Below are 27,462 nucleotides of genomic sequence, written 5' to 3'. Positions count from 1 at the left end.
AGGACTAAGCTAAATTGACTTAGACTAGACTAAACTGGACTAACTTAGTGAAGCGTTTGGTGCAGTATTGGACTAAGAAGCTGGATAATAACAAATTCTAATATTATATTATTTAATATATAAATTATTAATATTTTATTATGATCTTATCTTTTTCTTCATCTTTTCCTACCATTTATGTCCCACTCTTTTCCTCTTCTCTCATCGTCCCACCCTCTCCCTCTTTTTTTCCTCTTAGACCTCTCAATTCATGTCTCTTTCTCATTCCTGATCAAACTCCTTATTGATTCCAGTCTCTATTTCTCTGTCCTCCCTCCCTCTCTAGCTATGCGTTGTTCGAACGGAACCTCACGGCTTCAATTTTTTCGACGAGTTGCAGGTTTCCCGATGTGTTTTCCGGCCAACCCTCGTTAAATTGGATGAAGTTAGCACCGCCAAAAAATTCATCACCATCTCTGGACCGAGATCTTAGCTTTGAATGCTCGAATCTGTCATGGATTTGAAGAAGCCCAAACAGGCCAAGACTTCCAGGCCATTTTCCGGCCACATTCGACCACATTTTAGCCTCGATTCAGGTAAAATCGTAATCTTGTCACTCCCAGCTTCAATTTGGTATATTTTATATGAAAGTTGATTGTGAAATGGATCTGAAAGAGAGTCGGAAAGTTAATGATTGATCTAGGTGACCGGAGATGACGAGGAGTCTGTCGGGAGTGGTCGTTGAGCATGACGATGACGAGAAAGAGAGGATAGTCTTAGCTAGTCCCATGGTTATTAGGGGGTCTCGTTAAGACCTCTTAGTGAAGGGTTTTGTCCATGCTGGTCCCCTTTAGTCTCATTAATGTTAGTCCCAGCATGGAACAAACACAGTATTGGACTAATAGCTAGTCCAGTCCAGTCCAGTCCAGTCCAACTTAGTGAGGACAAACAAACGCCCCCTAAAGGGAAAGAGATAGAAGGGACCCGAGATAGAATAGGGGTAGAATTTTAATTATTATTATAAGAGTTAGTGGGCACAATTATTATTATAACAACTATTTTTTAATTATTATTATAAGAATTAGTGGGCACAATTGTGTAATGCGGTGGTGGAAACCTAAGTTTTTGAATTTAGTGGTGGGAAACCCAAACTTTCACCATAAAATAGAGGGAGAAGTCCAATTTAGAGAAGAGGAAACTTAGTATAAATCCAATTTTATAAGCTTGTCACTCCCGATCCTGACATACTTCTCAAATCGACACGTGATGTCATCAAGTATCCGTGCGTTTATCATATCCTGCCTTCGGGATATGGCAAAGCATAACCCAAGCATCGATTCGCATAGTAATTTTTTTTTCCTTCCTGATTTCTTGTTGGTTGCTCAACCACCCCCCTCCTTAAATTCGGATTGGTCCTCCGCCATTTAACTGATTGGTTCCTTCCCTTTGGCCTGAATGGCCTCTTTCCCACAAGGTGGGAGTTTATATTCATTTAAATCTATAGTTTAGTGAAACGACTTCAAATGTCTGTAACTATACCGTTATAATCCGGACTCGCAAACGGTTTTCGTCTATGCGTTCGTGGTCTCGAGATCTATTTGAAAACATCAATTGTGAACTTGAAAGGTCAACGAATTTTAAAGATTGATTACAAAAATTCAAATCGGATACTTATTCGATTTAATTCCAAAAATCAATGGAATTAAAATTAACTAATGAAAATAATATAAACGTGAAATACGAATTTAAATAACAAGATATGTAATTAATAATGAAATTCCAGGGACGCGATTTCACAAAGCCATTATTAGTTATAGTCCAATTTTGTTTTAATTTTGAAGCTCTATCGAAGGTTAATTGTGTTTAGCATGATAAAAGGCTTGCGTTGTTCTTTTATTATTTTTTTCTTTTTTATTTTCGTTTTTCTTTTCTTTTTTCTTTTCTTTTTTGTATGAACCGGGAAACATAATTATAAACCAAAAAATATATAATGTTGGGAGTATCTATATCATGGGCCAATTAGAAAGAAAACATTATTATATTGTAATACTACATAAGTTGATAAAAGGAGTCCAGCATAGCATAACATAATTATATTTTCACACACCAGTGAAATATAACATAATACAAAATATATTAATTGTCCTCGTCATCGCTGCTTAAAATCTCAACGGTAACATTCTGCATATTTCGTGAGCTCAACTGTGGGAGAGACAAACCTCTAGGACGAATTTGTGCTTGATAAGTGCATGGTTCTTCAATAATAATGACACAACTGGTAGACTCTTCAGTTGTTGTTTTAGCAGAAACCAATTTGACAGGGTATTGTTCTGTCCTACCTGGGTTTGCCCATGCTGGCAATACACGTCCTTGAGGTGCACATACGCATCCGTTATTGAAGGGTAATGCGTAGCCAAGGCGACCATCAAAAGTAGTAAGAATGTACTGATTATCAAAAGAACAAGGTATGCGCCGGACATTAACAGGTTGTCGTGGACGTTGAACTGGAGGATTTGTTGTGGAATTTGCTGTTGTAATGTTGGAAGCAATATACGAATGTGATGCTAGAGATTCGGTTCCAATTCTAACTCCACGACGTCGCCTGTCCGCCATTCTCAATAATGTAGAACTTGATCAAATTCAAAAGAAACACAAGCGTATGAAGCAACCTTCTAAATTTCCATATACAAATTAGTAAGGGAGTGTGTGGACGTTTTATAGTAGAATAAAGGCACAAGTCCATAATTGTGCCAACATATTCTTTTGCTATAGAGTATTTATTATTTATTAATATTTACTGGACACAATTTCTAACATTTGTGTCAGAAAAGAGGAATTTATAATTATTAAGATATATTCTCTATTTGAAGACCCAATGAGAAGTAGAGTGATTTATTATTTATTAATATTTAGTGGACACAATTTCTATCATTAGTGTCATGAAAAGGAATCTACAATTATTAATTCATTTGTTTATCTGAAGACCAACTAACTTTTGCACAGATACCGATCCTAAGGGCACAATTGTTGATTATGTGTCACGACAGGTAGGACTTTAAAACCAAAAACCATATCACCAAGTATAAAAAACAAACCTGCAAGAAGATAACAATCTAAAAAGCAGTTCAAAAAGATACGAATCTAACAAACATTCATTGCACCTGGAAATTATCCTTTGTAAATCTAAAACACGCCACTTAGTAGTATGGTGTAGTGGTATTCTTCTTTACTTGTAAGTGAGAGATTTGAGGTTCGATTCTCGGGAAAAACGAATTTGAACAACATTATTGCTAACTTATTTTGAGGTTAAAATATTGCACGGTAATAAACAGCTTCATACCATTATTTACCACAATTTTATAAATTTTAATTATTGGTGTGCTAGAGGAGGTGAAGACAAACAAGAGAGAACACATAGTGTCTCTGGTAAATAATTTTTATAGACACAAAATGTTTTTTGTGCCCCTTTTCAGTAAAAAAGTTGTCATGTGACCCCACTCGACATGGTTTCCGTGCCCATTAGTGTTTTGTGTCTGCTTTTTTTAACATTGGGCACAATAGATGGTGCCCTCTATGGAATGGGAATTGTTTAAGCTTTTTGGTGGTCAAACTGACACAAAATTCTCAATTGTGCCCTTTGTTTTGTACCCAAAGCTCATTTTTCTTGTAGTGATTGGATCCAGTTAATCCTTGACCCGTGAAGATCTTCCTCAAGTAATCCTGTCAATCTTTTGTGATGTGAACTTTAGCATATATGAAGGTGCTGCATATGAAGGTTGCAGAAGTATATGCGCGCGCGCGCGCGCACATATGTATATGGAGTATACGTATACACAGAGTTAACCTTATATCTTCTCTTCTTTTTATTTTATTTTATGGAGTTGTTTAAATTATTGGACAGTTCTAGCATCTTGCATACAAGTTCAGTGAAGAAATCAGAGAAGATTAAGGATGACATCGATGGATTTATGGAAGTATTGAGGGAAGATTAGCTATGATTAGTTAAGTTTCCACCAGCTAGTCTCCTCCCGTTTGCTTCACTAATTAGCTCCGATATCAATCATCTACTCCGTCTGCGTTTCTCTCCCCATTTTTCTTTTTCGGGGGTCTCGTTTATGTTGTTGTCACTGTGTTTCTATTCCCTCTTCCCTGCACTCTTCCAAGTCCGTTCTAGGGTCATTTGGTTTTCACTGGCAAGTTGGGTCGAAGAAGAAGAGGGGTTGGACTTTTTAAAAATTATACATATGCTCTGCAGGATATGAGATGAACCTGCAACATTCAAGTTGGAGGAGTTATCTGCATTTTCTTAGATCTTGAGGTAATAATGTGACACCGTTAACTTCGACAGTGTGGCAAATATATAGCTCTAGTTAAAGTAGTATTGCATAATTTCTATTTGGTTAAATGTTTTCGCTCTGGTTCAATTTATTGAGACATACGTCCTATCATTGTCATCTATGAGTCTATGACACGGAAAAATCTAAGCAGAATCCCTTGATATTCCGGTTTTTAGCAATTGCCAGAGCTGACGATGAGGGCACTCAAAATAAAAGAAGTTGAAACAATTACTATTTTCTAGATGTAAAAATATTGTTATTGATCAGTTATTTGTTGTCATCAGGTACAAACACATTGTCACTGAAACTACTTATTGCTTGCCACTTCTGCAACTACTAATGCCTGTTTCTGCTCTTGTTTTCCGTCTGCGTCCACTTCTCCCACCACTCCAGCTACTAATGCCTGGTGATGCTGCTCCTGCTCCACTTCTGCTTCCCCAGTCTCCATTGGTTGCACCATATGTTGCCGGCAGTATCGAAGAATTACAAGAGATATAAATGCTGCAAAGGTAAGATACAACTTCTAACTTAAGAATCAACAGTTACTGTCAATCACAATGATGCTGGAAGAATCTTTAGGCAAAAGTAACGTTTGTTTCTCCTATGAGACTGCAAATAGAAGCTATAACATGAATGACTTTTTTTAGTTCTCACGGAAGTATTTGTACCTTGTAATTTGAATTTGATCATCTTATTGATCTATTTATGTTACTAGTCAGCAAACTACGAGTTGGTAAAGGTTTCAAAGATTACAAATTAAGGCAAAACCAATAGTGAGGTGTTTTTTCCTTCAGCATCTTTGAAAGTGGATTGTTCCAGAAACAGAAATATTCTGCAGTGCGATAAAATTACCTGTGAAAATACGGGTTTTGACCGAAGACAGATTCCAAAAAGCTGTGGCTGCTGATGCTGCTACAATCCTTTTGTGTGAGCAAGCCCCCCATGCTTCCAACACCCACCATTTCAAGCAGTCAACTGCATAACAAAATTACACTCAGTTTAACACGCTGCATTGATGAGTTATAACGACAGACTCAATAGATTTTAAAGTAGATTGGTGGATTGTGGATACCTTTTTGGTTGATTTGAATAGAGTAGCATGAGTATAGTTTTGGGATTGTGAAGCTGATAAAAAAAGCTAGCCATCATTTCACACAAAGAGTTAGCACCATGATCATTATTATAACACGAAACAAGTAAAGCAACGGAAAATAATCAACAACAGAGTTGGTTGATTAGAAGTTGGGCATACCAAGCATACAGAGCCTCCAAAATGTTATAAGATGCCCATACTCTGCTCCGAGAAGAAAGAACGGAGCTACCTGTAACTCAGAAAAGTTGAGCTTCCATTACTAATCATGCAAAGCAAGCAATTCCGAATTCAAATACTGCCTTAATGTTTTGTTTGTCATTACCCTGAGGGTCATGGATGGCTCTCCTGAGAAAAGCGCTCTCGTCTTTGATAGGGCAAGATTTACAGCAGGTAGTATCCTTTTGGCCACACCAAGAATGTCACCTTCTTTGAGTAATAGATCACACTTCTTTTCGGTGTTATTTCTGTGAATTAAGCCGAAATAAAAGAATGAGCATTGGATACAAATGAAACCCCCCTACACAAAGAAAAGAGTGGCTGAAAGGGAAACAAAAAGTACCTTTGACAGATTGAATTGGAGACAAATGAAGCACCCAAAAACAAAAGTCCAATTTGGGAAATCGCTGAGAACATGCTGAAATGATTGAATTGGTTAAGATTAGATGTTTTTTTATAGGCTAAAATTAAAATAGGAAAAATGTGGGAAAAGTGAATTGAGAGTAGCAGTAGACTAGTAGTCACCTAAAGTTGATTCCTTTGGCAAAGCAAGAGGAAAGGAAGAAGAGCGACCCCAAACCAAACCAAAGGCTCGACCTTGCAACATCTCTCCACATAATCAGATCAGTCATGAGCTGCCCGATTCGATCAAGACTACCCCGATACTCATCATCGACTGCAAAACCAAACAGCGAAAACACAAGAACCTGAGAAACATGTAAAGACCAAAGAAAGAAGAAGAAAAAGAGCAATTTTCAATTGGGACTTACTTGATGATGAACTTGGGGATGGCAAACTGAGAACCAAGTCCAGCTTTTCCTTCTTGGACCGCCTTTTTCTTGGCTTCACAACCTCCTCCACCAAGCCCGAGACTTTCTCATCTCGAGTCTCATTCTCCGACCGCCTCCGTGACCTCCGGTTCCTCGGCGAGGCACCCAGTAGGCCCATCTGCGAGCCTCTGCTTTTGCACTTACGGCGCAGCCCTGGAACCTCGACAGCAGGATCGTCAGCCATTTCAAGGCGATCCATGAGACGGGTCTTGGATCTTTTTCGTAAAGGGGAAGGCGAAAGAAGCAGTAGCTCGCGAAGAGGTAGCGACTCGGAAGATTTGAGGGAATGAGTGGAAGGCGATGGAGTCATCTTGGGTGATGATTTTATGAGGCCGAGAGAGAGATGAGGGACATGCTCGCACTGGGCAAGGCGTGAGGCTGACTTGGCTCGGGACGGCGGCTCGGACCGAGAATGAAGATGATAAGGGGGCGTTGTCGTTGATGTCGATATAGCCGTTGAATCCATCCGATCAGATTTTGATTAATGGGGTTTTATTTATGCGATTACGATCAGAATTTCTGGGTATTAATGAAAGATAGCAGTTTCTGGATCAAAGGGTTTATGGGTTTTAATTCGAAGGGAAAGATTTCTGGGTTTACTTAAGAGATTTGTGGAAAGGACTTTCGGTTTTTGGGGTTTAGGGTTCGGTTTGCTTCTTGGTTCTTGAAAAATGGAATCTGGGGTTTGAGGTCTCTAATGTAGCCGTTAGGAGCATTTGAATTTTAACGGCGAGGATGGTGGGGCCGTGAACTACAACGGGAGGAAATTTAAAGTGTCGTTTGTTTGCCATTATTTTGGTAGCTTCACTGGTCCGTTGAATTAAGTTTTGTCTCTTTATAATTGTACTTGAAAAGATGATCAGTTGGTGAATTCGTTATGAGAATCCATTTTTGAGGAATGGAAAAAACTTACAAAGGGATTTTAACTACTTCATAGCTACTATCTTATTACGATTTACAAAGACATTTTAATATATTATTGATTTTCCCAAAAGAAAAAAAAATTGTTATAACGTTTGGAGAATAGTGTCAAAAGGTTGTACCACACCATAATATTGTTGTCTGTGATTACAGTATATGGGATATTGATGATACAGATTGTGGCAAATTATAATATTTTGGAAAACAAAAATGGAAAATTCTAGGATTGCTGCAACTTGTAATTTAGAGAAATTGGAGAAAATGTAAAAGGATAGTCTCTCCTCCCCTCCCCTTTTCTCTGGCCGGCGACCTTCCCTTCTTATTTTTCTGTTTTTGTCTCTTCATCGGTGCAGCCAACACCTCTTCTCCCCCACCATTTTGGGCAACCAGTGTTTCGTGACTTGTATGGAGCCTTTCCTCAACTATAATTTTTTGGGCAACCAGGAGGCCAATCACAACACAACACATGTCAACGCCAAAATAAAGTTCATAGAGTCCCACATCGATTGTGGATGAAAGCTCGAGACTCTCCTCAACTATAAAAGAAGATTATTCTCTTACAATTTATCTCTAATGTCGTTATTGTAATTAAACTAGTCATTAGAACCCACTAATAATGATTATGTTTGAACCTATGTATTTGTGTAAATCCTTCACTATTATTGAGAACTCATCTACTCTGTGGATGTAGTAAAGCTTAGGATGATCTACGTACATCTTGTATTTGCTTCCCTATCTTTATCTTTTTACATATTGTCTTCACTAGTGATCGGACCAACCGAGTGAAGGTCATAAATTTAACATTTTACGTTATTTCAAAGTTTCACTGATTTTGTGCATTAACACATATGGCAACCCTTGTAATTGTGTTGTTGTGTGTTTGTAAAAGCACCCTTATTAAATGTCTCCAGACTAAAATTAATAATACAATTGTAAGTCTCTACTCAATAATGGCTGACGTCAACCTTGTGTCACTCCCACTGGGGCTGGGGCCAATCAATTACAGAGCGTGGAGATAGATTAGTATTGGCTGTCGCAGGTTCACTTGAACGAAAACAGGTAATTAACGGATCCAACCATTATCTATCCGGCTTGATAAGTTCCAACCCAAAACCGCAATTTTAGTTCCTTTTTTATCTTGCAAAGTCCAGTCCTACTACTCACCTTTGTTTCACTTGCAGTAAATTCATTTCTCATCTCTTTTTTTTTTGTAATACATCTATATTTTTACACTAAGAGAATGAAGAGTTCAGCTAAGCCACACAATAAAAACCTAATTTGGTATTGACTTCACCATCCATGAGATTCAAATCTAAGACCTCTCACTTCGAGGAATACCACCAGACCGTAGTATTGAGTATTTTATTTCTCATCTGTGACAATAAAAGAAATCTAAAGATGGTTGAATCACACCCCGAAAATAGGATGTCCTTAACTTTCTCAAGTAAGGCATCCTTAAATTTCTGAAAGTTAAGGACATCCTTAAATTTCTGATGTCTTCTACAGTGTATCAAAACATTTACAGATGACAGAAAAAATCTTTCAACATGTAAGTTTATAGGTAAAATGTTACAAATGTTACAAGTCAATGAAGATCTAAACGGGAAATTTATAGATAAAATACCAACATCAGAAACCATTTTCCATGCGTAGATGATCATTCGCCTCCCACTTGCCTCTTCCACTAGTCTTCCACAATCAACTCATCTACTCCCCAATCTTCATAACTGAAAATTTCACACCCAATTAAAATGTTTCGCAATCACTGCAAAAGAAAAATATACAATGCTTTAAATGAACAAAACCTAAAATGAAAACCGCACCTTCCATCGGGCAGGTAGCGGCGAATGGTGAAGGGTACCTTCCGCTCACGAAGCTCCTTCATAGCAATCTACACAATTCATGATAAAAGAGATCATACAGTGTACATATGGGAAAACTACGCATTGTATCATTAGAGTACTAACAATTTGAGATCTCTCAAGTTGGATTAATTACCATACTTGTTTTCTTATATTCTATGGACAATCATTCACAACATGACAATACGGAGGATGGTATCCTAATATACGGGTGATCAACTTCTCTATAGAAGCAAAGAAAGCCAAAAGTAGAAAGAGAAAAACTGAGCATCAATGTAAAGTGTGCTCATGTACTTCAATTTTGCTTTTAAAAGTAAGGATTTAAAATTAATAATTGTGTTATTAATTCAACATCTATTATTCTACCTCTTATGTACGATTAGATGCTATATAAGGATAATACGCACATAGTCACAAGTCACAACACGCCATTTCTGGCCATTTTCCAAGAGTCACAAAGTGGCACAAGCTCTCGGAAACTTTTGAGTTTCTGATTACAATTGCATTGCGCTATAAGGTTTGGCCGTTCTTCCATTTACCTATTGCTCAAATTATAAAAAGGAGTTGTTTTGAAGGCACATGGACGTGGATCGAAAATCCAATATGCAAGCACTTGTTTTGTGCATGTCCATGGTAAAGCAGCAGATTAACATCGTAATAGTTATACTTTCTATGCATTTATCGAAGAGCTTTCGAGCATAAATATAGGTGTAGGAGAATGGTACCTCAAGTGGGTCAGTCTCACCCTGCAACTCAACCATCACAGGGGCATTCATGCTGCTCATCATAAATATAAAATACCCATTCAATCAATTTGCAATTCAAATTAACCAACAACGAAGATTCAAAACTGAAATTGATATAGAAATACACCTGATCTGCACAGCACGAGTGCCCAATATTCTAGCACGTTCATATTTGGTCATAAATTTGGATGTTCTTCGCGGTCGTTCCACCGGGGCTTGTTCTTCTTTGTCATCATCTTCAATGGCATCGCCTGGAAGATCATCGTTAGCGTTCTCCGCATCCGCATCCTCTTCTGCGCCCTCCTGTCCATCATCCAATTATTCTTCTTCAAATTTATTCATTTATAAAACAATATTTAACCTAAGGCCTGAGGAATAAAATGGTATCAAATTGATATCCATGAAATTCGAACCTCATACCTCACAGAATATCATCAAACCGTATTACTAAGTCGCAAGTTCAAATCTATTTCTTTTATTTGTCAATACATACAAACTTGTGATCCAGTAAATTTGTTAATCAGAGATTTTAACAACAATTACCATATAATTAAAAGAAGCAGGAGACGAAATTAAAGTAAAATCCTCACCTCAATTTCTGGCTCTACTGGCTCATCCTCGTACCCGATGTCCATTTCGTTGTAATCGTCGTCCGCCATGGTTAATTGGTGGTTTCTATGTCACGCCGGAGAAGAAGAAGTAGTAGACGAAGCAGCAGCAGCTAGAGGCGTCTCTCAAAATCGGAGGAACGGACTTTGACCTTATTTATATCAGAATTTATCTTGGCGATGGAAGACTTTTCTACCCTTCAGATTATGCCACGTCTGCATCGACCTTTTTCCTCTTTTTTTTTGTTAGTAATTTTGTAGGATAAATTAGAATTAGATGCCTTATTGTAGATTTTTCTAAATTAAACATATGTTACTTTTCAATTTTTGATTAAAGTGTTTTTACTTTTAATTAAACTGTATATTCCAGGTATATTCTTAATTTAAGTATTTTATAAATTCTTTTAAATCCATTTCTATGTAAAAAAAAATGAATTCAATAATATTCATTAATTTATTGCTGTTTTTATGGAATCTCATCTCGTCCTCAATTTAAGTATTCAATTATATCTACTAGGGTTCAAAATTAATTGGATGAAATATAGTTTTTCCAATTTCCAACTCAACATTTTATATAGATTATAATAAAAACAAGAGTTCGTTTATAATTAAAATTGACATGTAAACTAGACTGCCTAATTTCATGCAACTGAAAATAAATTTGAATTTTTTAACAACTACTTATAGTAGAAACGTGAACTAAAAGTTTTCACATTTTTATGTAAAATGAGTCCTTATTCCAATAATTATTTATTAAGACTTGACAAAATATTTTTTAGTGCAATGTTTTAATGTGAAAAGTTATCTTTTTTTTTTGGGTTACACAACTTACACATAACGTACCATAAGTTTTGTACATACCTAAATAAGGATAATACAACGTACTAATAACTTGGTACATACTAAATAAAGAATTGCATAACGTACCAAAAGCAATATTTTATAACGTACCAAAGTACTAATTGTGACATCCCACATCGCCCAGGGGAGTGATCCTTATATGTATATTCACATCCTTACCTAGCACGAGGCCTTTTGGGAGCTCACTGGCTTCGGGTTCCGTAGGAACTCCGAAGTTAAGCGAGAAAGGGGCTAGAGCAATCCCATGATGGATGACCCACTGAGAAGTTGCTCGTGAGTTCCCAAAAACAAAACCGTGAGGCAATGGTAAGCCCAAAGAGGACAATATCGTACTACGGTGGTGGAGTGGGCCCGGAAAGTGATCCACCCCGAGCCGGGATGTGACACTAATACCTACCCAAATTAAATTTATATAACGTACGAATAACGTACCAAATGATTGGTACGTTATATTTAATATATTTGTTTGGTACGTTATATTTAATATATGTGCATGTTATGTTTCATAATTGTATGTTAATATGATGTTTATGTGTTTTTAGAATTTAAAACAACAAATTATTTGAATAAGAAAAATTCATCTTGAACGAATTATGATAAGATAAGATAGGATGTTTGTGGCAATTTTAGAATATTTGTGATATTATTTTCTGAACTAGTTGGTTAATTAAATACAATAAAAATCATAATTTTTAATTAAAAATTAGTAGAAGATGTTTGATCAAAAGTTCAAAAGTTATAGATGTTTGATTAAAACATTTTAAATTTGAGGCATCTATATCAAAATGCCCCAATTTTGTATGTGACATCCGACATACAGTGTCATTTACACGTGGTTTTTACCTTCACTTATTTTTTAACTTTTTGTCAACTAAATAAATTTAAAAAATATCAAAAGATAAAAATTAACAAAAACGTATGAGAAAAATAAAAGGATGCATTTTTTCCAATTAAATAAAAGTTGAAGGTGTTAAGGAACTTTTCACATACAAATGAATTCATCATTTTCTTCAACTGTGAAGGTTTTTTTTTTGTATGAGTACATTGTTGTCTATCCTTCTTCGGCATACACTAAAATAGACAAAAGCGGCCACAATCGCGAAAAAAACCGCAACCACGATTTCCAGTTCCCGACAACCATCCCTGGTGAAAACCATTCTTGCTGTCTCCATGGCTGCCTTATCCTTCTTGGAGGCTTGCTCGGAATGGGGAATGACGTGGTGTATAACGACTAATGGATCTGATGCTTCTCCAAGCTAGACTCTGTCGGTGCACGGGGTGGTTAAGGTAAATGTGGATGCTAGCTGGTTCGTGACTCTACCTGCCGGTTCTTGGCTGTGCAGAGAAGAGAAATCAGGGCCAATAATGTATTGGCGGCTAAAGCGATGGGAATCTTGAAGGGTTGTAAGATGGCTAAATAGAGGGGCTTTGAGCATATTGTGATGTAGTTGGACTCGAATGAGCTCATTTCTTGGTTGAATGGAAGTATTGACCAAGGAAATTGGGAAGTCTTCTCGATCTTGTGTGAGATTTGCAGATATATTGCGAATTTCAAGTTGTGTTAGTAGTCTTGGGTGTCGAGAACAGCCAATGGAGCGACGAATTTTGTAGCGTCGCATGTAAGAGCGAAGATGTGTGACTTAGTCTGGGTTTAATGACCCCCATCTTCGTTTGTTCATATTCTAAATAAGGACAACCTACCTTGCCCTCTAATGTAGTTTTAGTTTTGACGTGATTAAGGTGACATGGGAAAGTTTATATGTTGTAGTTTTTCCTTATTCTCGTTTATGTTTGTTGTTTGTTGGCCTGACGTGGCCTTCTGTACTCCTCTTGGCTTTGGCATGGTGAATGTATTTTCCAGTTTCTTCAAAAAAAAAAAAAATAACTAAACTCGTTTTTGGGGCTAGGATGATGCCCTAGCATGGATGTTTATGGTTTTTTTTATGACTATTTGATGGATGTTTAGTTTTATTGGATGAATTTTTATTCACTACAAGAATTGAATGCTTATGTTCCAGTTCTTTGATTGATCACCTTAAGGCTTGCATATAGTAATTTGAAGACGGATTTGAGGCGTAACTGCAATATAATTTGAATATTAGCTTCTTGTGAATCAGGGTTGTTAATTACATAAAAAGATTTATGGTTTGCTTGATTCTCTCGTTCTTGTGTATGTCATGAGTTCTACATGTTAAATTTATGCCCTAATCGGATAGACTGCAGGTTACAAATTAGGATATACAACCTCTACCCTAACAAGAGAGAATCATATACTTAAGAAGAACTATGATCTATAGTACCTTAACCGGACTTATACGAAAATTGTCATCTAAAAGATCAAATATTCCATTTAATGCATTAAAACCTGAACTAGATTGCTTGTGGTTGATTCTGAATCCCTAGACCTTCATCCCTTGCAAAACGCTACACAACGACTATTTTGTACACTTGCAAGTGTAGACCACTTTCCAAGCGAGAAGATATTATCAAACCAGCGGATGATTTATCAACACCTGCCAAATGATACTTTTAGTCATATAAATTCTCAACTAACATTGAATACTTTGGAACATTTTTAGAGAATTCAGACACATGTTTTATTGAATAACATAATCCAACCCAATTTTGGGTGGCAAATTTGGATGGAATTCTTGTTATGCGTTTGAAATTTTGAGTTCTGATACCTTCGTTGTATTGAACGCAAAGTTGGTTTTAACATGGTCTATTTACGAGCGGTGAAGAGAACGGTCTTTGTCTCATTGCCAACTGGACACTCAACGATGTGACAGGCGCTCTACGCTACATAAAGATTAAGGTTTTTGTCAAATTTTCTCTTTTTTGGTTGAATGGGGTTATTTTCTAGTTTATTTTGGCCTAAGAGACTTGGTTCTTACAATCTGTTTTTTGGTTGGTTGCGTCTAAATTGCAAAGTTTGTACGAAATGGATACCTTCAAATTCCTTCAATCTCTGCTCATTAGATCTTGCAACAATGTTGACACGTTGTTATTATTATTTTTTATTACAAGCGGTGTTACTATTCATAACCAAAGAGAATTTGAATTCAAAATATCGTATGTTGATAAAGGAGAAATTACCAACACATCAAGTGTTATAACACAATTGATTGAAAACTTCAAAATAAAATTTTCATTTAATTATATTATGACACTTGTTGTATCGAATTAGATTCCTAATACACTGAAAAATTCTTAATTGATAAAGAACTCTAACGCCTAGTACAATCTACGTGCCAAATACCAACATTGATTTCTTTTAAAATTAAAAAAAAAACTAATGAAAATAGTTTGAAAATTTTGATTTTTAACGATAAGGACAAAATAAAAGATAAAATGAATAGTACCAGGATTGACTTTTTAATGTAAAAATATGATTTTTCGTTATAATGAAAACTTTTCGTTACAGTTCCATTTAAAATTTTTATGTCCTCGAAAAGAAAAAAATAATATAAAATGAGGGCGCAAGTAGTCGATCCCAGTCCCACCCCAAATTCGATCTAGGGTTAGGGTTGAACAAATTAAGGACACAAATTGGAATTTCGAACAGAGAGAAGAATGGCGACGACGACAGCGAATGATTTAGGGACAGTGACGGCGAAGAGAAAGCCGGTGTTCGTAAAGGTGGAGCAACTCCAGCCAAACACGAACGGCCACACCCTCACGGTGAAGGTGGTGAGCTCGAAGCCGGTGAAGGTCACCAACAAGAACGGCGGTCGATCATCTTTGTCGTCTCGGCCTATTCAGCCCGCTCGCATCGCTGAGTGCCTCGTTGGCGACGAGACGGGGACCATTCTCTTCACCGCTCGCAATGACCAAGGTATATAATTCATGATTCTGCAAGTGTTACCATACAAGCTAATTATCTATTTACTGTAAAATGTGAATTATGGTATGTATTATTTGGATTTGTGTTTGGTTTTTTATGGGTAATAAGGTTTGAGTTGTGTTTAACTGTTTCATTTACGCCAAAGGGAAACCATGATTAGGATTACAGGGAGAATTTCTGTTTTGGGTTTGATTTGATTCATTAGTAGTTTCAGTGAAATGTCTGCCTTTGATATAATGTTTGATTGTTTGGAGACCAGGCTATGATCTCTAATCCTGCTATCGGTTTAGTATGTTCAGGTCTCTTTTGGTAAGAAGAATTGAATCGGAATGGATAGCTGTCAAAATTCAATGTATTTTGAAGGTGCAGGAGAGGGGTTTTTCATTTTAAGGGGATTAGAAGAGGATTAGATATGAAGAAAACTTCTCCCTTCTACTCCCGCGTTTTGGGGATGGATTGGATTGGATAACTTTTCATAATCCATTTTCTACCTCCAAGCTGCTTATTCATTGTAATCCAATCCTCCATACCAAATGAGGCCTTATATCTTGGATGGACTATTTGTACAAGGAATGCTAGTTGGGACCCAATTAGATCGAATAAAATTATGTATATTCTGTTGTTGGGGGTTATTTTTGTTTTTTTGAATGTAATTTAATTGATGACCTCACATTATATATGTGCAGTTGACACAATGAAGCCAGACACAACTGTGAACCTGCGTAATGCAAAGATTGACATGTTCAAGGGGACCATGAGGCTAGCAGTCGACAAATGGGGACGTGTTGAAGTCACCGAACCAGCTAACTTCCAAGTTAAAGAGGATAACAATCTTTCTCTCATTGAGTACGAGTTGGTTAACGTTGAAGAGTGAATGATGAGTATATTGCGGGAGTGGATGCTGATGAGGTTTCTAGTAAGAGGTTAGTTAGATATGTATGTGTGCCTAACCATTAATGTAAGCGAGATGCAACTTGTTGATGTGCCTGTCTTTCTGTCTCTAGTCTTGCGATTGCCGTGCTTTTAGTTTTAGAGGAGTGAGTGTGGGTGGTGTTGTAATATGACTAGGGCATGATTTGGAAGTTTTAAACGGTCTCTTTTGTTGTTGGAATTCGAATCTGGAAACAACTCCGCTAGTTGTATTTAATAAATCATGCATTGTGTACATCGTTTGCGTATGTCTTTTGCCATCAACTACATAGTTGCTGTTGTATTTGTTTTCTGCAAACAAAAAAGTATTTGTTTTATTTTTTTTTTTCTTTTGAAACTTTGATGAACTGCGGCCAGGTTTTGGAATTGATTTCAAATCAATGTTTACAGGAGTGCGTTAGAACGTTTGAAAAAATATGTTTGTGTTTCATTTTTATATTGGCCCATTGAGTCCGATAATTCGAATATAGTTTCTATCTTGTGACAAAGTCAACTTAAATATGACCCACTAGATTTAACAATGATTTATTCGGCTCGATATAATATAAATCTTTTCCATCTCCTCATCTTTTTGTGAAGATCGTGCATAAAGAAATAGTTTGTTAATGAGATTTTAATTTTCTCTGTGATTAGCGTATCGCATTTTTCAAACAAGGATATTGCTATTTACTCTTTTGTAATTTTTTACACACCTTTCTTAATTTCGACTATTGGATCGAATGAATTTAAGAAAATCAAAGAACAGAAATCAACATAGTATATAAGAAGTAAAAAAAAGTACATGTGAATACTGAATAGCACCACTATAGAAAAAAGGAAGCACCACAATAAATTCGTGGATTCCTTCCTAATCATGTTCTCACTCCCCTTGGAACCCGAATATACGAACGCAAGCGTTCCAAATGACGCCAATACGTGAGGTTTTGGCAAAAAGCTGAAATCCTAAAACCTGAACTACCAGTTGTATAGCTAAAGAGATTACACTCATTCGGTTGGCTTCAACACTCTCTTTTAGTCAGAATCAACACAGCCGCCCTCCACCTCTACCTCCACCGCCACCCCCACCCCCACCCCCACCCCCACCCCATCAAGAGTTGAAATACCAACGCAACAAAGCTACAGGAAATTTCTAAACCCAGCGCGAGTGGCCGACATCATCATTTGACAACTAAGAAAAAGTTAAGAATTCCATACAAGAACTTGCTTGCAATCAAAGAAGGTACGCTTCCAGGCCGATGGAAAAGCAATCATCACAGGAGAGATGAAAAGGATGATGAAGGCAAGAATATATGAGTAAGAGGGTACGAATTGACGAGACAAACTGTTGAAAATAGTAGAGTTCAATCATTCAAAAGAAACTAAATTAAAATCACATCTTGTTGACTAGTATCACTAACCACAAATACGAGTGAGATGCGAGTGGGAGAACACTACAAAAGAGGGGAGGGAAAGACAATGTATGAGTGATGAGGACTGTGGCTGTTTGCTGCTCTATTATAAAAAGTGGCCAAATGAAATGTAAGCTCAGGATCGCAAAACACTGTTTATTGCGCTTTGAGTTTGGAGGTCAACATATTGAAAGGATTGATCAGCATTCCTCAAGAATCTGCGCACGGATTGAAAAGGAAGAATAAACATGTCAGCTACTCGAGATATCTGCAGGGTTCTGGCAAAACCATAAAAGAAGAAGCAGAATTGGAATGCGAAATCAAGTAGCCCCTAACAACCTTTGACACTTTCTACGCAGCGTAACATAGATCATGGATCATGTATGAGCCAAAATGCTTGCAAACCCAAACTTGAATGGGTGAACATGTTCCCTCACCACTTGATCAAGGATTACAAAGTCCAAGCTTGACTTGAGTATACCCCAAACTCCACTCACTAATATTCATCGCTTCTACCACGACATAATACTACGATAATTTCTAGAAATCGAGCATATACCCAAACATAGAACTGGATTCTTTTCTAATTGCCAAGTCGAAGCGTTTAGACTAATGGCAATGGAAGGGCTTATATGCTTTAAAAGGTGGAAGCTACTTTTTCTTCATATCAGATGCAATACCACCTCATGGCCCCAAATGCAAATGATTTTTCTTCTAATAAAAGAGCAAAGAGAGAAATAGAAAATTTGCTAGACATGATTCAAAGCCACCAGGATTTAAAAAAAAAAAACAATAACATGCAGAGAAGATTATATATTCATCTGGGAAATGTAGTCATACAATTCTTACATATAATATTCTCTTTGTACTCAGACCCCCCTCCCTAAAGGGAAAAAGGCGAAAGAGCATAAAAAATGAGAAGGTATTTCAGAACAGATTCATGCGGTAAGCATGCATTATTAAGCTTCCAAGACATCATTCTCTTCAAGTGCAATAATTTTGAACAGACTTCTACCCGACCTCACTGGACAAAGATCATGCATCATCGTTGCAAGCTGATTAAATACAATGACTCTTTGGTCAGTAACATCAATGCAAAGGAAACAAATCAAATATGCCGCAATACAAAAGATTGCCACTTTATAAGTGTAAAGCAGAAACACAAAGGAAATGTCTTTAGGACTTTAGAAAAAGGTAACCAAGTCTACTCGTTGATCTAGGTTTAAAAGCTCAGAACATGCAACTTATCTCTTGTGCAGCTCATTCAAAACTCCTAATTACCAGCAGTCACTGCCTTCTAAGTACATAAAACTTCCTTGAATCCTTGGAACATTCATCACACATCATCATTGCAAGCTGATCAAATAAAAATGATCAGTACACTAATTTTCTGATTATCGTGGTTCAAACATTTTTAAACTCCATTTAAACATGTAAAACATTCAGAGCCCAGAGCATGTAATATTTATCACCCTTGAATTTGGGACTTCTAAGTTAAAAGAGTAGAGGAGAGGTGACACGGAAGAAGCAATGAGCAGAGCAGAGATAAGATTTCACTTGGGTGCATTTTCTTGTCACTTTAACAATAACAAGATACAATCTCATTAAAATACAATTTCAAATCCGTCTTCAACAGTTTACCTATCATTGATGATTCGATATCTTAAAAATCTCCATGAATTCAAACACATGTAGAGTATTTCTCAATATAACTGAAGCCATCATAAAAAAAAATTGCCATGAGATAACTCAACACATCTAATGGACTCCAATAAACTTTTCCTTAAAAAAACTTCCACAAATTTAAAGAACATAAAAGTTCTCCAATCCATCTTAAAAGCTTGAAATTTTAACAAATCAAAGTTACTCCAATATCGCTTCTTGATCTTCATCTGTCTTGGCCTACAGCAATAAAAAGAGGTATTTTGCACCCTTCACTAATATGTAGGAGTATGGGAAGAGATATTGACTTAGTTATTAAGATAGAAATTGAACAAAAAAAAAAAAAAAAAAAACCAAAGAGGAGAGTTAAAATCCACCATATTGAGCTATTAGTACCTAAGAAATTTGTTCGTGGAAGTTAAAGACCATAAAACTTACTTAATGAACATCTTGTATCATGAGAGACACATATTATAGGACTCTGTAATGACAATTCAGAATTTATGGATTCTAAATATCTGAACCCAACATAAATAACCACTAACTTACCGAAAAAGGAAGAAACTGATATCAAGGGACCTTACAAGTGTTCGCTAGATACCTAATTCAAGAATAAAACCCCAACGATTAGGCAGCCGACAAACAAACTACTTCTTTGTTGAAACTTGAACATAATGAAGCAAGGATGCTCCTAAAAAATATGCAACCGCACCAAAATCCTAGCAGGAGGACTAAGAAGCACAAGCAGAATAAGAGTGGATGTTAGCACTGGCATAATGAGATAAGAAATCCTCCCATCTCGTCGAGTGTCTATTCTTTTGTTAGTTCTACTAAGATAAGCTAAAATGATCAAAACTCCAATATCAGTGTACAAATGAGGCTCGATATTACGAAAATGGATGGACTTGTTACACAGAAACATAAGCATGTGCTTATGTAGAAATGAAAGTTGGAAACTTCCACAGAAATAGTTCCATAAGTTGAATGCTTCCATCAAATCGAAAAATATGTCAGGGGATTATTTGGAAAGCATTCATATTTCGATTTTTGACATGTTTATTCATAACAGCCACATTGAAATGGAAACGACACGAATTAAAGAAAAAAGGATATTTCAATGTCAATTTCAATTTCAATTTCGATCCTATTGCACCAAACAGTAGTTTTACAGTGAAACCAAAACACAGTAGCAGTCACCAGGAAAAAAAAAAAAGCCAAAAGTGCAACAATGAGGGCAGCATCGACTCCAATTTCCAACAAACCCAAAGAAAAATACACAAATTCAGGAAGAAATTGGTGAAAGTGAGAGTGAGAGTACCTTCTGAAAGCCAGCCATAACTGTGGCGAGTGACAGAGAGCATTGAGTTCATCAAAGCCGAAGCTGTTGCAGTGTGGTAGGGCAGCATCGACTCCACGCAGAAGCTCAATTGAACAGGAGACCGGAGAGCGGGAAAAGGAGAAGAAGAGGAAGGCCGCTTCCCGGCCATGCGGAACGGGGAACGGGCGGCTTTGGCTTCGGGGGCGAGACGCGCCGCACAGCCAGAGCTGCGCGCGGCGCAGGAGCGGAAAATGGATCTGGCGGCTGCTGAGGTGGCCATTGATTCTTACTATTTCTCAGAGGAGGAAGATTTAGGGTTTTGGATGCTTGCCACTCCAACACTAGGGACGTGTTTGAGAGTTCGGTCTTTTTCATTTTGTATTGAGTAATGTTCTTATTTATTCTCTAAATTCTTATTTTTATTATATATTTTTTAAAAAGTTTTAAAAAAGAGAAAAAATTGTCACTTACTATGGTCTAATGTTATTCATTCCTCATTTATAAATGACAGATTTTAGGTTTGATTCTCATCAAAAATAAATTTGAATTACATTATTACTAATCTACTGTGACACTTAGCCTAATCCTTGCGATAGATAATATCTTTAATTCAAAAAAAAAAAAAAAAAAAAAAAAAAAGCTTCTGACCCAAACTAGAACTTGGACTCGATTCGATGGGGAATATTTTTTTTTTAACAAATAATATTATCTATACTAAAATGCTGGAGAAATAAGCTTGTTGATGCACAAAATCGGCGATGACTTTGGTACAACAGAAAATGTGAAGTTTGTGACCTTCGCTAGGTTGCTCTAGTCATTAGTGTGGATAAGTATTTAAATGAATAGAGACAGGGAAGCAAATAACACAAGATGTACGTGGTTCACCCAGATTAGCTACGTCCACGGAGTAGAGGAATTCTCATTAGTTGTGAAGGGTTTACACAAATACATAGGTTCAAGCTCTCTTTTAGTGAGTTCTAGTGAATAGTTTAGTACAAATAACATTAGGGATTATTGTGGGAGAATGATCCCCTTTTATAGAAGAGAGTTTTTAGCTTTGTTCTGACATTGACATGTGTCGTGTTGTGATTGGCCTCTGATATCGATACGTGTCGCGCTGTGATTGGCTTCTGATATCGACATGTGTCATGTTGTGATGGAGGAAAAGTCTTGTGGGTCCTTAACGGTATGCTGTTAATCGGTGCTTAGTAGTTTCGGGATTGGTCAAGTATGGTACAAACAGTGCTCCCCTAAGTTCTCGAGTGAGGGAAGCTCCTCGGTTGGGGACTTGCAAGATCCAAGCCATTGAGTAATCATGAAACTTCCAAGTACCGAAGTGTGGTGTCACCTTCACTTGCCTTCTCTGTCCTGTAAGTAGATATGGCAACTTCTCTTAGAAGTATTTTTCCTTCATCCAGGAGTGGTATCTTTGGTTGGAGTTGACGCACAAGGTAATGTATCATTTCATTTTAAGCTTACTTGTAGTTTCGGGTTTGGTCAAGTGCGATACAAACCATATAGTAGGAGTCCCCCAAGTCTCTAAGCAAGGAGATCTGCCAAAGGAGGTGACAGACAAGGTAAGCAATCAAAGTTCCAAGCAATCAGTCTCAGATCGGTAGGTTGATCTTGGGTTCCGGCTGATTGTACTCATTCTCCCAGTCTCTCATTCAGCAATAAGGATAAAGAGAAGAAACAGGGAGAAGAGATGATATGAGGTACTCTTGTTTTTGGAGAAGACGGATGAATCGACACGTGCTTTGTTGTACTTGACTTTCCATAGGTGTATTCTTGAACTGGGCTGGAGGGTTTTCTGGTTTCCTCCAAAGGAGTGAGCCGACTCCAAAATTTGAGGGTCAAAACAAGTCCGTCAAACCTGAAGTATGTTCGATCCTGATGAAATGGGATACTTTTGCTGTTTGGCAAAGTAGTAGATGTGGTATGGCGAAGCTTTATTCTGCGACAATCGTGTTGGCAAATGGCTGTTGAGGCTTCTCGATCTCTTCAATTAGAGCAATGATGCCGAGCCTGGATTTTTTATTTTGTTGAAGTTTGCATGTTGAAACTTCGTAGGTGGACCCTGTAGGTTGAAGTAGTGCTCCCTTAATTTCTTGAGTGAGGAAAACTTCTCGGTTGGGGACTTGAAAAATCCAAGGCACTGAGTAGTCGCGAAATTTCTGAGTACCAAGGTGTAGTGGTATATGGTAGGACTCCCCCAAGTCTCCGGTTGAGAAAGTTGACGAGGGAGGTGTCTTGCTAGTAGGCAATTTTCCAAACAAAACTTCACCATTTTCCTTTCTAAGTGGTTGCCCAAAATTCCTCCTTCATATACATGTGGTATGAAAGTTGTTAGGCCCAAAGAAGGGGAGGCCTAGGCTCATTTCTTTTTTTTTTTTTTTTTTTTTTTTTTTTTTTTTCTTTTTTTTTTTTTTTAATGGGTGAAGCTTTTGTGTTGAAACTTTTGTATTGAAGCTTTGCTATTGAAGGTTTTGTGTTGAAGCTTGTAGGTGAAACTTTGTAGGTGAAGTTTTTGTGTTGAGGCTTTGTAGGTGAAGCTTTTGTGTTGAAGCTTTGTAGGTGAAGCTTTTGTGTTGAAGCTTTTGTGTTGAAACTTTTGTATTGAAGCTTTGTTGGGCACCATAACTTATTTTGTTTCACACTATCTTGATCAAGAGTGTGTAAAGCTTTTGAGAATTGTAGTTACTCTTCATTTGTTAAAGCTCTTGTGGTGAAGCTTTTGTGTTGAAACTTTGTGGGTGAAGCTTTGAGGTTGAAGCTTTGTTAGGCACCATGAATAAGCTTTTGTGTTGAGGCTTTGTAGGTGAAGCTTTTGTGTTGAAGCTTTGTAGGTGAAATTTTTGTGTTGAAGCTTTGTTGGGCACCATAAATTGATTTTGCTTCACACTATCTTGATCAAGAGTGTGTGAGGCTTTTGACATATGTTGTTGCCCTCCATTTATTAAAGCTCTTGTGGTGAAACTTTTGTGTTGAAACTTTGTGGGTGAAGCTTTAAGGTTGAAGCTTTGTTGGGCACCATGAATTGATTTTGCTTCACACTATCTTGATCAAGAGTGTGAGGCTTTTGATATTTGTTGTTGCCCTCCATTTGTTAAAGCTCTTGTGGTGAAGCTTTTGTATTAAAACTTTGTAGGTGAAGCCTTGAGGTTGAAGTTTTGTTTGGTACCATGAATTGATTTTGCTTCACACTATCTTGATCAAGAGTGTGTGAAGCTTTTGAGAATTGTTGTTGCCCATCACTTGTTGAAGTTGTTGAATTTCCCAATTTCCTTTCTTTTTTTTTGGGGGGGGGGGGTGGAAATTAGAAATTTGAAAATGTGGGAGAGACAACATATACAAATTTTGTGGAAGAGAGACAACATATACAAATTTTGCTTCCACACTATTGAGCAAGAGATTGTGATGCAAGCCACACCTTGTAGTAGTTGAAGGTTTGGATGAACCATATAAATTGAATTTGCTTAGAACAGTCTTGATCAAGAGTGTGTGAAGCTTTTTACGAGCTGTAGTGTTTGCATTGTTACAGAGGAGAAATGTCTGAAGTAGATGTAAGAGGGCTGAAGAGCTTGATCTTCGTATACCATGCACTGAAGCCGTTGTTGGCTTGCAATAAGACTTTGTTGGTGACTATAACTCTTGTTAGGCATAAGTGCTCCCCTAGTTGAGTTGTAAAGCTTGAGGGTTTTTTATTATTTATGAATGCTAGGAGTTCATATGTACAAGTTATACCACTCGTCTTCTGGTTGGTGGAATGAATGGTGAGTTGCTTTCATCACTTGGTTAATGGTACGAATGTGAGTTCCTTTATCACCTTTCATCATATTTCACCACCTGGTTGGTGACACACCAACATGAGTGACAAGTTGCCAAATGATATTAGAGTACGGATTGTACATTTCATCACCTGGTTGGTGGCATGAATGAGAGTACGAGTTGTACATTTCATCACCTGTTTGGTGGCATGAAAATAAGTTCCTTCTTCACCTGGTAAGTGGCATGAGTGGCAAGTTGCCAAATGATATTAGAGTACAGGTTGTACATTTTATCACCTGGTTGATGGCATGAAGGAGAGTACAGATTGTACATTTCATCACCTCGTTGGTGACATGAAGATGAGTTCTTTCTTCACATTTCATCACTTGGTTGGTGAGAATAAGGGCGAGGTGTCGAGGCACATTGTAGCAAGTGTTTGACACAAAGTATGTTGAACCCTTTCGAAGCACATTTGGCTTATGTATGGATGTGTTGGAATGTATGGTGTTTATGTATGAATGTGTTGGAATGTATGATGTTCATGTTTATTGACATGAGTGATGCTTATGAATGTTTTGCTATGCATGAAGGAATCCATGCTTTCGATATGTGAACCATGTTGGTTGTAACACTTAGTATCACATACTTTGTGTCAAAGTACGCATGTTGAAGCTCTGAGTTGGAGTATAGGGGTAGGTCAGCGTAGACCAAGTGTTTTAGTGCTAGGAATGCAAAAGACTCAGAATAAGTTGTATGAATTCCCTCTTCTTTAAATATTTGCCGAATGGCTTATGTGACAAAAGATCTCAAGTGGTTGAGAGTCAAAACATTTGTAATGTGTATGTCTTCTTATAATAGCATTTCCTTCAGTACTCAGTCCTCCACTTTGAAAAAAATGAGGATTGGCCCTATAGTCATAATAGTCAACGATACGTTCATCCCTGGTTGTCTTGATACGAACTTTCATCCCTTTTGTTATAATAAGCTTGCTGAGAGTAAAAATTCTTCCTCTTACCAAGAGATAAATACGTTTGGTGACTGAGCGAGTAGCTAAATGAGGCAGGAGATGATGCAATGGGTGTCTGAATGGCCAAGATCTCCTTACTTGGTAGAACTTGACTTCCATTTCCCACTTGTTGATAGGGGTTAACCCTATGAGGGTTCCCTTGGTATGTCCTTGTTTTGGCGAAGGCGTGGTTGTAAGCCTGTGCCATCACCTCAGAGTAAATCTTCCAAGTGTTGGCATTGATCATGTACTTGAAGAAACAATCACGTAGGTCTGCCGTGAAGGCTTTGAGGGCGGTCTTGTCATCTGCCTCAGCGCAGCGAGAATACTTATGGCTGAAGCGGCCGACATACTTTCGTAGTGGCTTATCCGGCTTCTGGCGAATAGTGTACAAGTCATCTGCGGAATGTAAGCGATCTGTCTGGAAGATGTGTTGAGAGATGAACAGTTTCCTCAGTTCCTCAAATGAGTCTACTGTCTTAGGTGGAAGACGACAATACCAATTCAGAGCTCCACCAGAGAAGGTAGAGGGGAAGAGAAGATATCGTTCTTCGTTGGTGTGCATCCGATATGCCATGGTGGACTCAAAGAGGTCAAGGTGTTCAATCGGGTCCTCCCTTCCAGTGTAGAGCTGTAAGCCAAGTTTCTGCTTTGTCTTTGCTTGGAGGGGGTGTCGAGGATCCTCCTTGTAAGAGGGCCAGACCTAGGTTGGTTCCAGTCAGGTATTTCGGCCTGATGTTCGGCCTTCAACTTGTTTACTTCCTCAAGGAGTTGTAGGACAAGGAGGTCCTGAGTGGAGTCAGGTACTGCTGGATCTTTCTTCCGTAAGTCTCCTTCTCCTCTTGGAAGTAGGAAAGCTTGATCAAGGGCATGAGATTTTTCTTTGGACTCACCGTACTGACTTCTAGGGCGAGCCTGTCGAAACGTCCCCGAGTCCCCTGTACCTTCATATTCCTCTAGGACATGTCACTCATTCCCTAGATTGGCAGTTGGCTTGGGGCATGAGAGATGACTGAATCTTTCAGAAACCCTTGGGTTATTGACCTTCGAGCTTATGTGGATGGGGTTCTCTTGACGTTGCCTCAGGAAATCCCGACAGTCGTGATAAAAGGCTTTTGATCCTTCTACTATTTCTGTAAGAAGGTGCCTTGCTCCACTTCTCATACTTCGGGTCGAAGCAGCTGGGTCGATAGATGTCTCATGTTGATCAACACCTTGATGAGTAACTCGCTCCCCCTTAGGGATATCCATGTTCAAGACAAGTGATCCCTCGTGTTGGGGGACACCTAGGTGGTGGTTGACTTCCTCAGGGACGATGAGTTCGTGTGTTTGAGTATGCCTAGCTTCATGAAGCATCCTGAAGAGCTTCTCATACTGCTCTTGGAGGATCTCATTCTTTATCGCTATCTTGTTGTTATGAGCCTCTAGCTCATCGACTTTAGCCTGAAGAGCAAACTTTTTTCGTTCATTCTTTCGTTGCTTCGCACTAAGTGTGAGGGTGATGTCGTTATGCGTGCTGTGGCTCCATTCACTCCCCATGTTGGAGAGGGGTGCCTGGTCGAAAGAATGCGTACGAATGGTGAAAACTAGCTTGACAAAACTAGAGAGAGTAGGAATAAGTGTGATTCCCACAGACGGCGCCAAATGTTGATGCACAAAATCGGCGAGGATTTTGGTACAACAGAAAGTGTGAAGTTTGTGACTTTTGCTAGGTTGCTCTGGTCATTAATGTGGATAAGTATTTAAATGAATAAAGACAGGGAAGCAAATAACACAAGATGTACGTGGTTCACCCAGATTGACTATGTCCATGGAGTAGAGGAATTCTCATTAGTAGGGTTTACACAAATACATTGACACGTGTCGTGTTGTGATTGGCCTCTGATATCGACACGTGTCGCGCTGTGATTGGCTTTTGATACCGACATGTGTCGTGTTGTGATTGGCCTCCTGGTTGGAGGAAAGGTCTTGTGTGTCCTTGACAGTATGCTGTTGATCGGTGTTTAGTAGTTTCGGGATTGGTCAAGTATGGTACAAACAAAGCTAGTTTCACAATAAATTAGCAATAATGTATTATAAATTCGTTTTTATCA

The 27,462-nt window shown here is 37.9% G+C and overlaps 4 protein-coding genes and 1 long non-coding RNA gene across 5 annotated transcripts; 1 reads left to right on the top strand and 4 right to left on the bottom strand.

The window, feature by feature from the left end:
• Nucleotides 1-4,550: 4,550 nt before the first annotated feature.
• On the bottom strand, nucleotides 4,551-7,122 carry LOC137741120 (reticulon-like protein B17). The gene is made up of 8 exons (XM_068480923.1): nucleotides 6,396-7,122; nucleotides 6,151-6,301; nucleotides 5,969-6,043; nucleotides 5,732-5,873; nucleotides 5,569-5,638; nucleotides 5,389-5,454; nucleotides 5,169-5,291; nucleotides 4,551-4,817 (listed from the first exon to the last, which is right to left on the bottom strand). Exons 1-8 carry the CDS (start codon nucleotides 6,919-6,921, stop codon nucleotides 4,624-4,626), a joined length of 1,347 nt encoding a protein of 448 aa, XP_068337024.1. The 5' UTR covers nucleotides 6,922-7,122; the 3' UTR covers nucleotides 4,551-4,623.
• Nucleotides 7,123-8,902: 1,780 nt separating this feature from the next.
• LOC137739510 (DNA-directed RNA polymerases II and V subunit 6B-like) lies at nucleotides 8,903-10,737 on the bottom strand. Its single transcript, XM_068479103.1, has 5 exons — nucleotides 10,575-10,737; nucleotides 10,112-10,287; nucleotides 9,964-10,015; nucleotides 9,200-9,267; nucleotides 8,903-9,103 (listed from the first exon to the last, which is right to left on the bottom strand). Exons 1-5 carry the CDS (start codon nucleotides 10,641-10,643, stop codon nucleotides 9,061-9,063), a joined length of 408 nt encoding a protein of 135 aa, XP_068335204.1. The 5' UTR covers nucleotides 10,644-10,737; the 3' UTR covers nucleotides 8,903-9,060.
• A 4,205-nt stretch (nucleotides 10,738-14,942) lies between these two features.
• LOC137739925 (uncharacterized protein At4g28440) lies at nucleotides 14,943-16,464 on the top strand. The gene is made up of 2 exons (XM_068479674.1): nucleotides 14,943-15,288; nucleotides 15,984-16,464. The coding sequence occupies exons 1-2, from the start codon at nucleotides 15,027-15,029 to the stop codon at nucleotides 16,169-16,171; spliced, it is 450 nt and encodes a 149-aa protein (XP_068335775.1). The 5' UTR covers nucleotides 14,943-15,026; the 3' UTR covers nucleotides 16,172-16,464.
• Nucleotides 16,465-18,649: 2,185 nt separating this feature from the next.
• Nucleotides 18,650-20,963, bottom strand: LOC137739713 (protein NUCLEAR FUSION DEFECTIVE 6, mitochondrial-like). The gene is made up of 2 exons (XM_068479393.1): nucleotides 20,596-20,963; nucleotides 18,650-18,971 (listed from the first exon to the last, which is right to left on the bottom strand). Exons 1-2 carry the CDS (start codon nucleotides 20,873-20,875, stop codon nucleotides 18,952-18,954), a joined length of 300 nt encoding a protein of 99 aa, XP_068335494.1. The 5' UTR covers nucleotides 20,876-20,963; the 3' UTR covers nucleotides 18,650-18,951.
• Nucleotides 19,319-19,880, bottom strand: LOC137739714 (uncharacterized). Its single transcript, XR_011069107.1, has 2 exons — nucleotides 19,827-19,880; nucleotides 19,319-19,517 (listed from the first exon to the last, which is right to left on the bottom strand). It is a non-coding gene; the product is annotated as an uncharacterized lncRNA (long non-coding RNA).
• Nucleotides 20,964-27,462: the final 6,499 nt, after the last annotated feature.

The sequence above is a fragment of the Pyrus communis genome, chromosome 7 (assembly GCF_963583255.1).
Source record: "Pyrus communis chromosome 7, drPyrComm1.1, whole genome shotgun sequence".
Lineage (NCBI taxonomy): Eukaryota > Viridiplantae > Streptophyta > Magnoliopsida > Rosales > Rosaceae > Pyrus > Pyrus communis.
Note: the sequence above shows the minus strand (reverse complement) of the source record. Positions and strands in the feature narration are given on the sequence as shown.

Bases quoted from the DNA above. Each gene is read 5' to 3' on its own strand.
- LOC137739713 (XM_068479393.1), bottom strand. From the start codon at position 20,875: ATGGCCACCTCAGCAGCCGCCAGATCCATTTTCCGCTCCTGCGCCGCG. The intron at 18,972-20,595 runs GTACTCTCACTC...TTATTTGATCAG, and splicing joins TTATGGCTGGCTTTCAGAAG to CTTGCAATGATGATGTGTGA.
- LOC137739925 (XM_068479674.1), top strand. From the start codon at position 15,027: ATGGCGACGACGACAGCGAATGATTTAGGGACAGTGACGGCGAAGAGA. The intron at 15,289-15,983 runs GTATATAATTCA...ATATATGTGCAG, and splicing joins CACCGCTCGCAATGACCAAG to TTGACACAATGAAGCCAGAC.
- LOC137739510 (XM_068479103.1), bottom strand. From the start codon at position 10,643: ATGGCGGACGACGATTACAACGAAATGGACATCGGGTACGAGGATGAG. The intron at 9,268-9,963 runs GTACCATTCTCC...TGAATTGTGTAG, and splicing joins GTGAGACTGACCCACTTGAG to ATTGCTATGAAGGAGCTTCG. The intron at 9,104-9,199 runs GTGCGGTTTTCA...TGAAATTTTCAG, and splicing joins CGCTACCTGCCCGATGGAAG to TTATGAAGATTGGGGAGTAG.
- LOC137741120 (XM_068480923.1), bottom strand. From the start codon at position 6,921: ATGGATTCAACGGCTATATCGACATCAACGACAACGCCCCCTTATCAT. The intron at 5,455-5,568 runs GTATGCCCAACT...AATGATGGCTAG, and splicing joins TTGGAGGCTCTGTATGCTTG to CTTTTTTTATCAGCTTCACA. The intron at 4,818-5,168 runs GTAATTTTATCG...TTACCTTTGCAG, and splicing joins CAAAACCCGTATTTTCACAG to CATTTATATCTCTTGTAATT.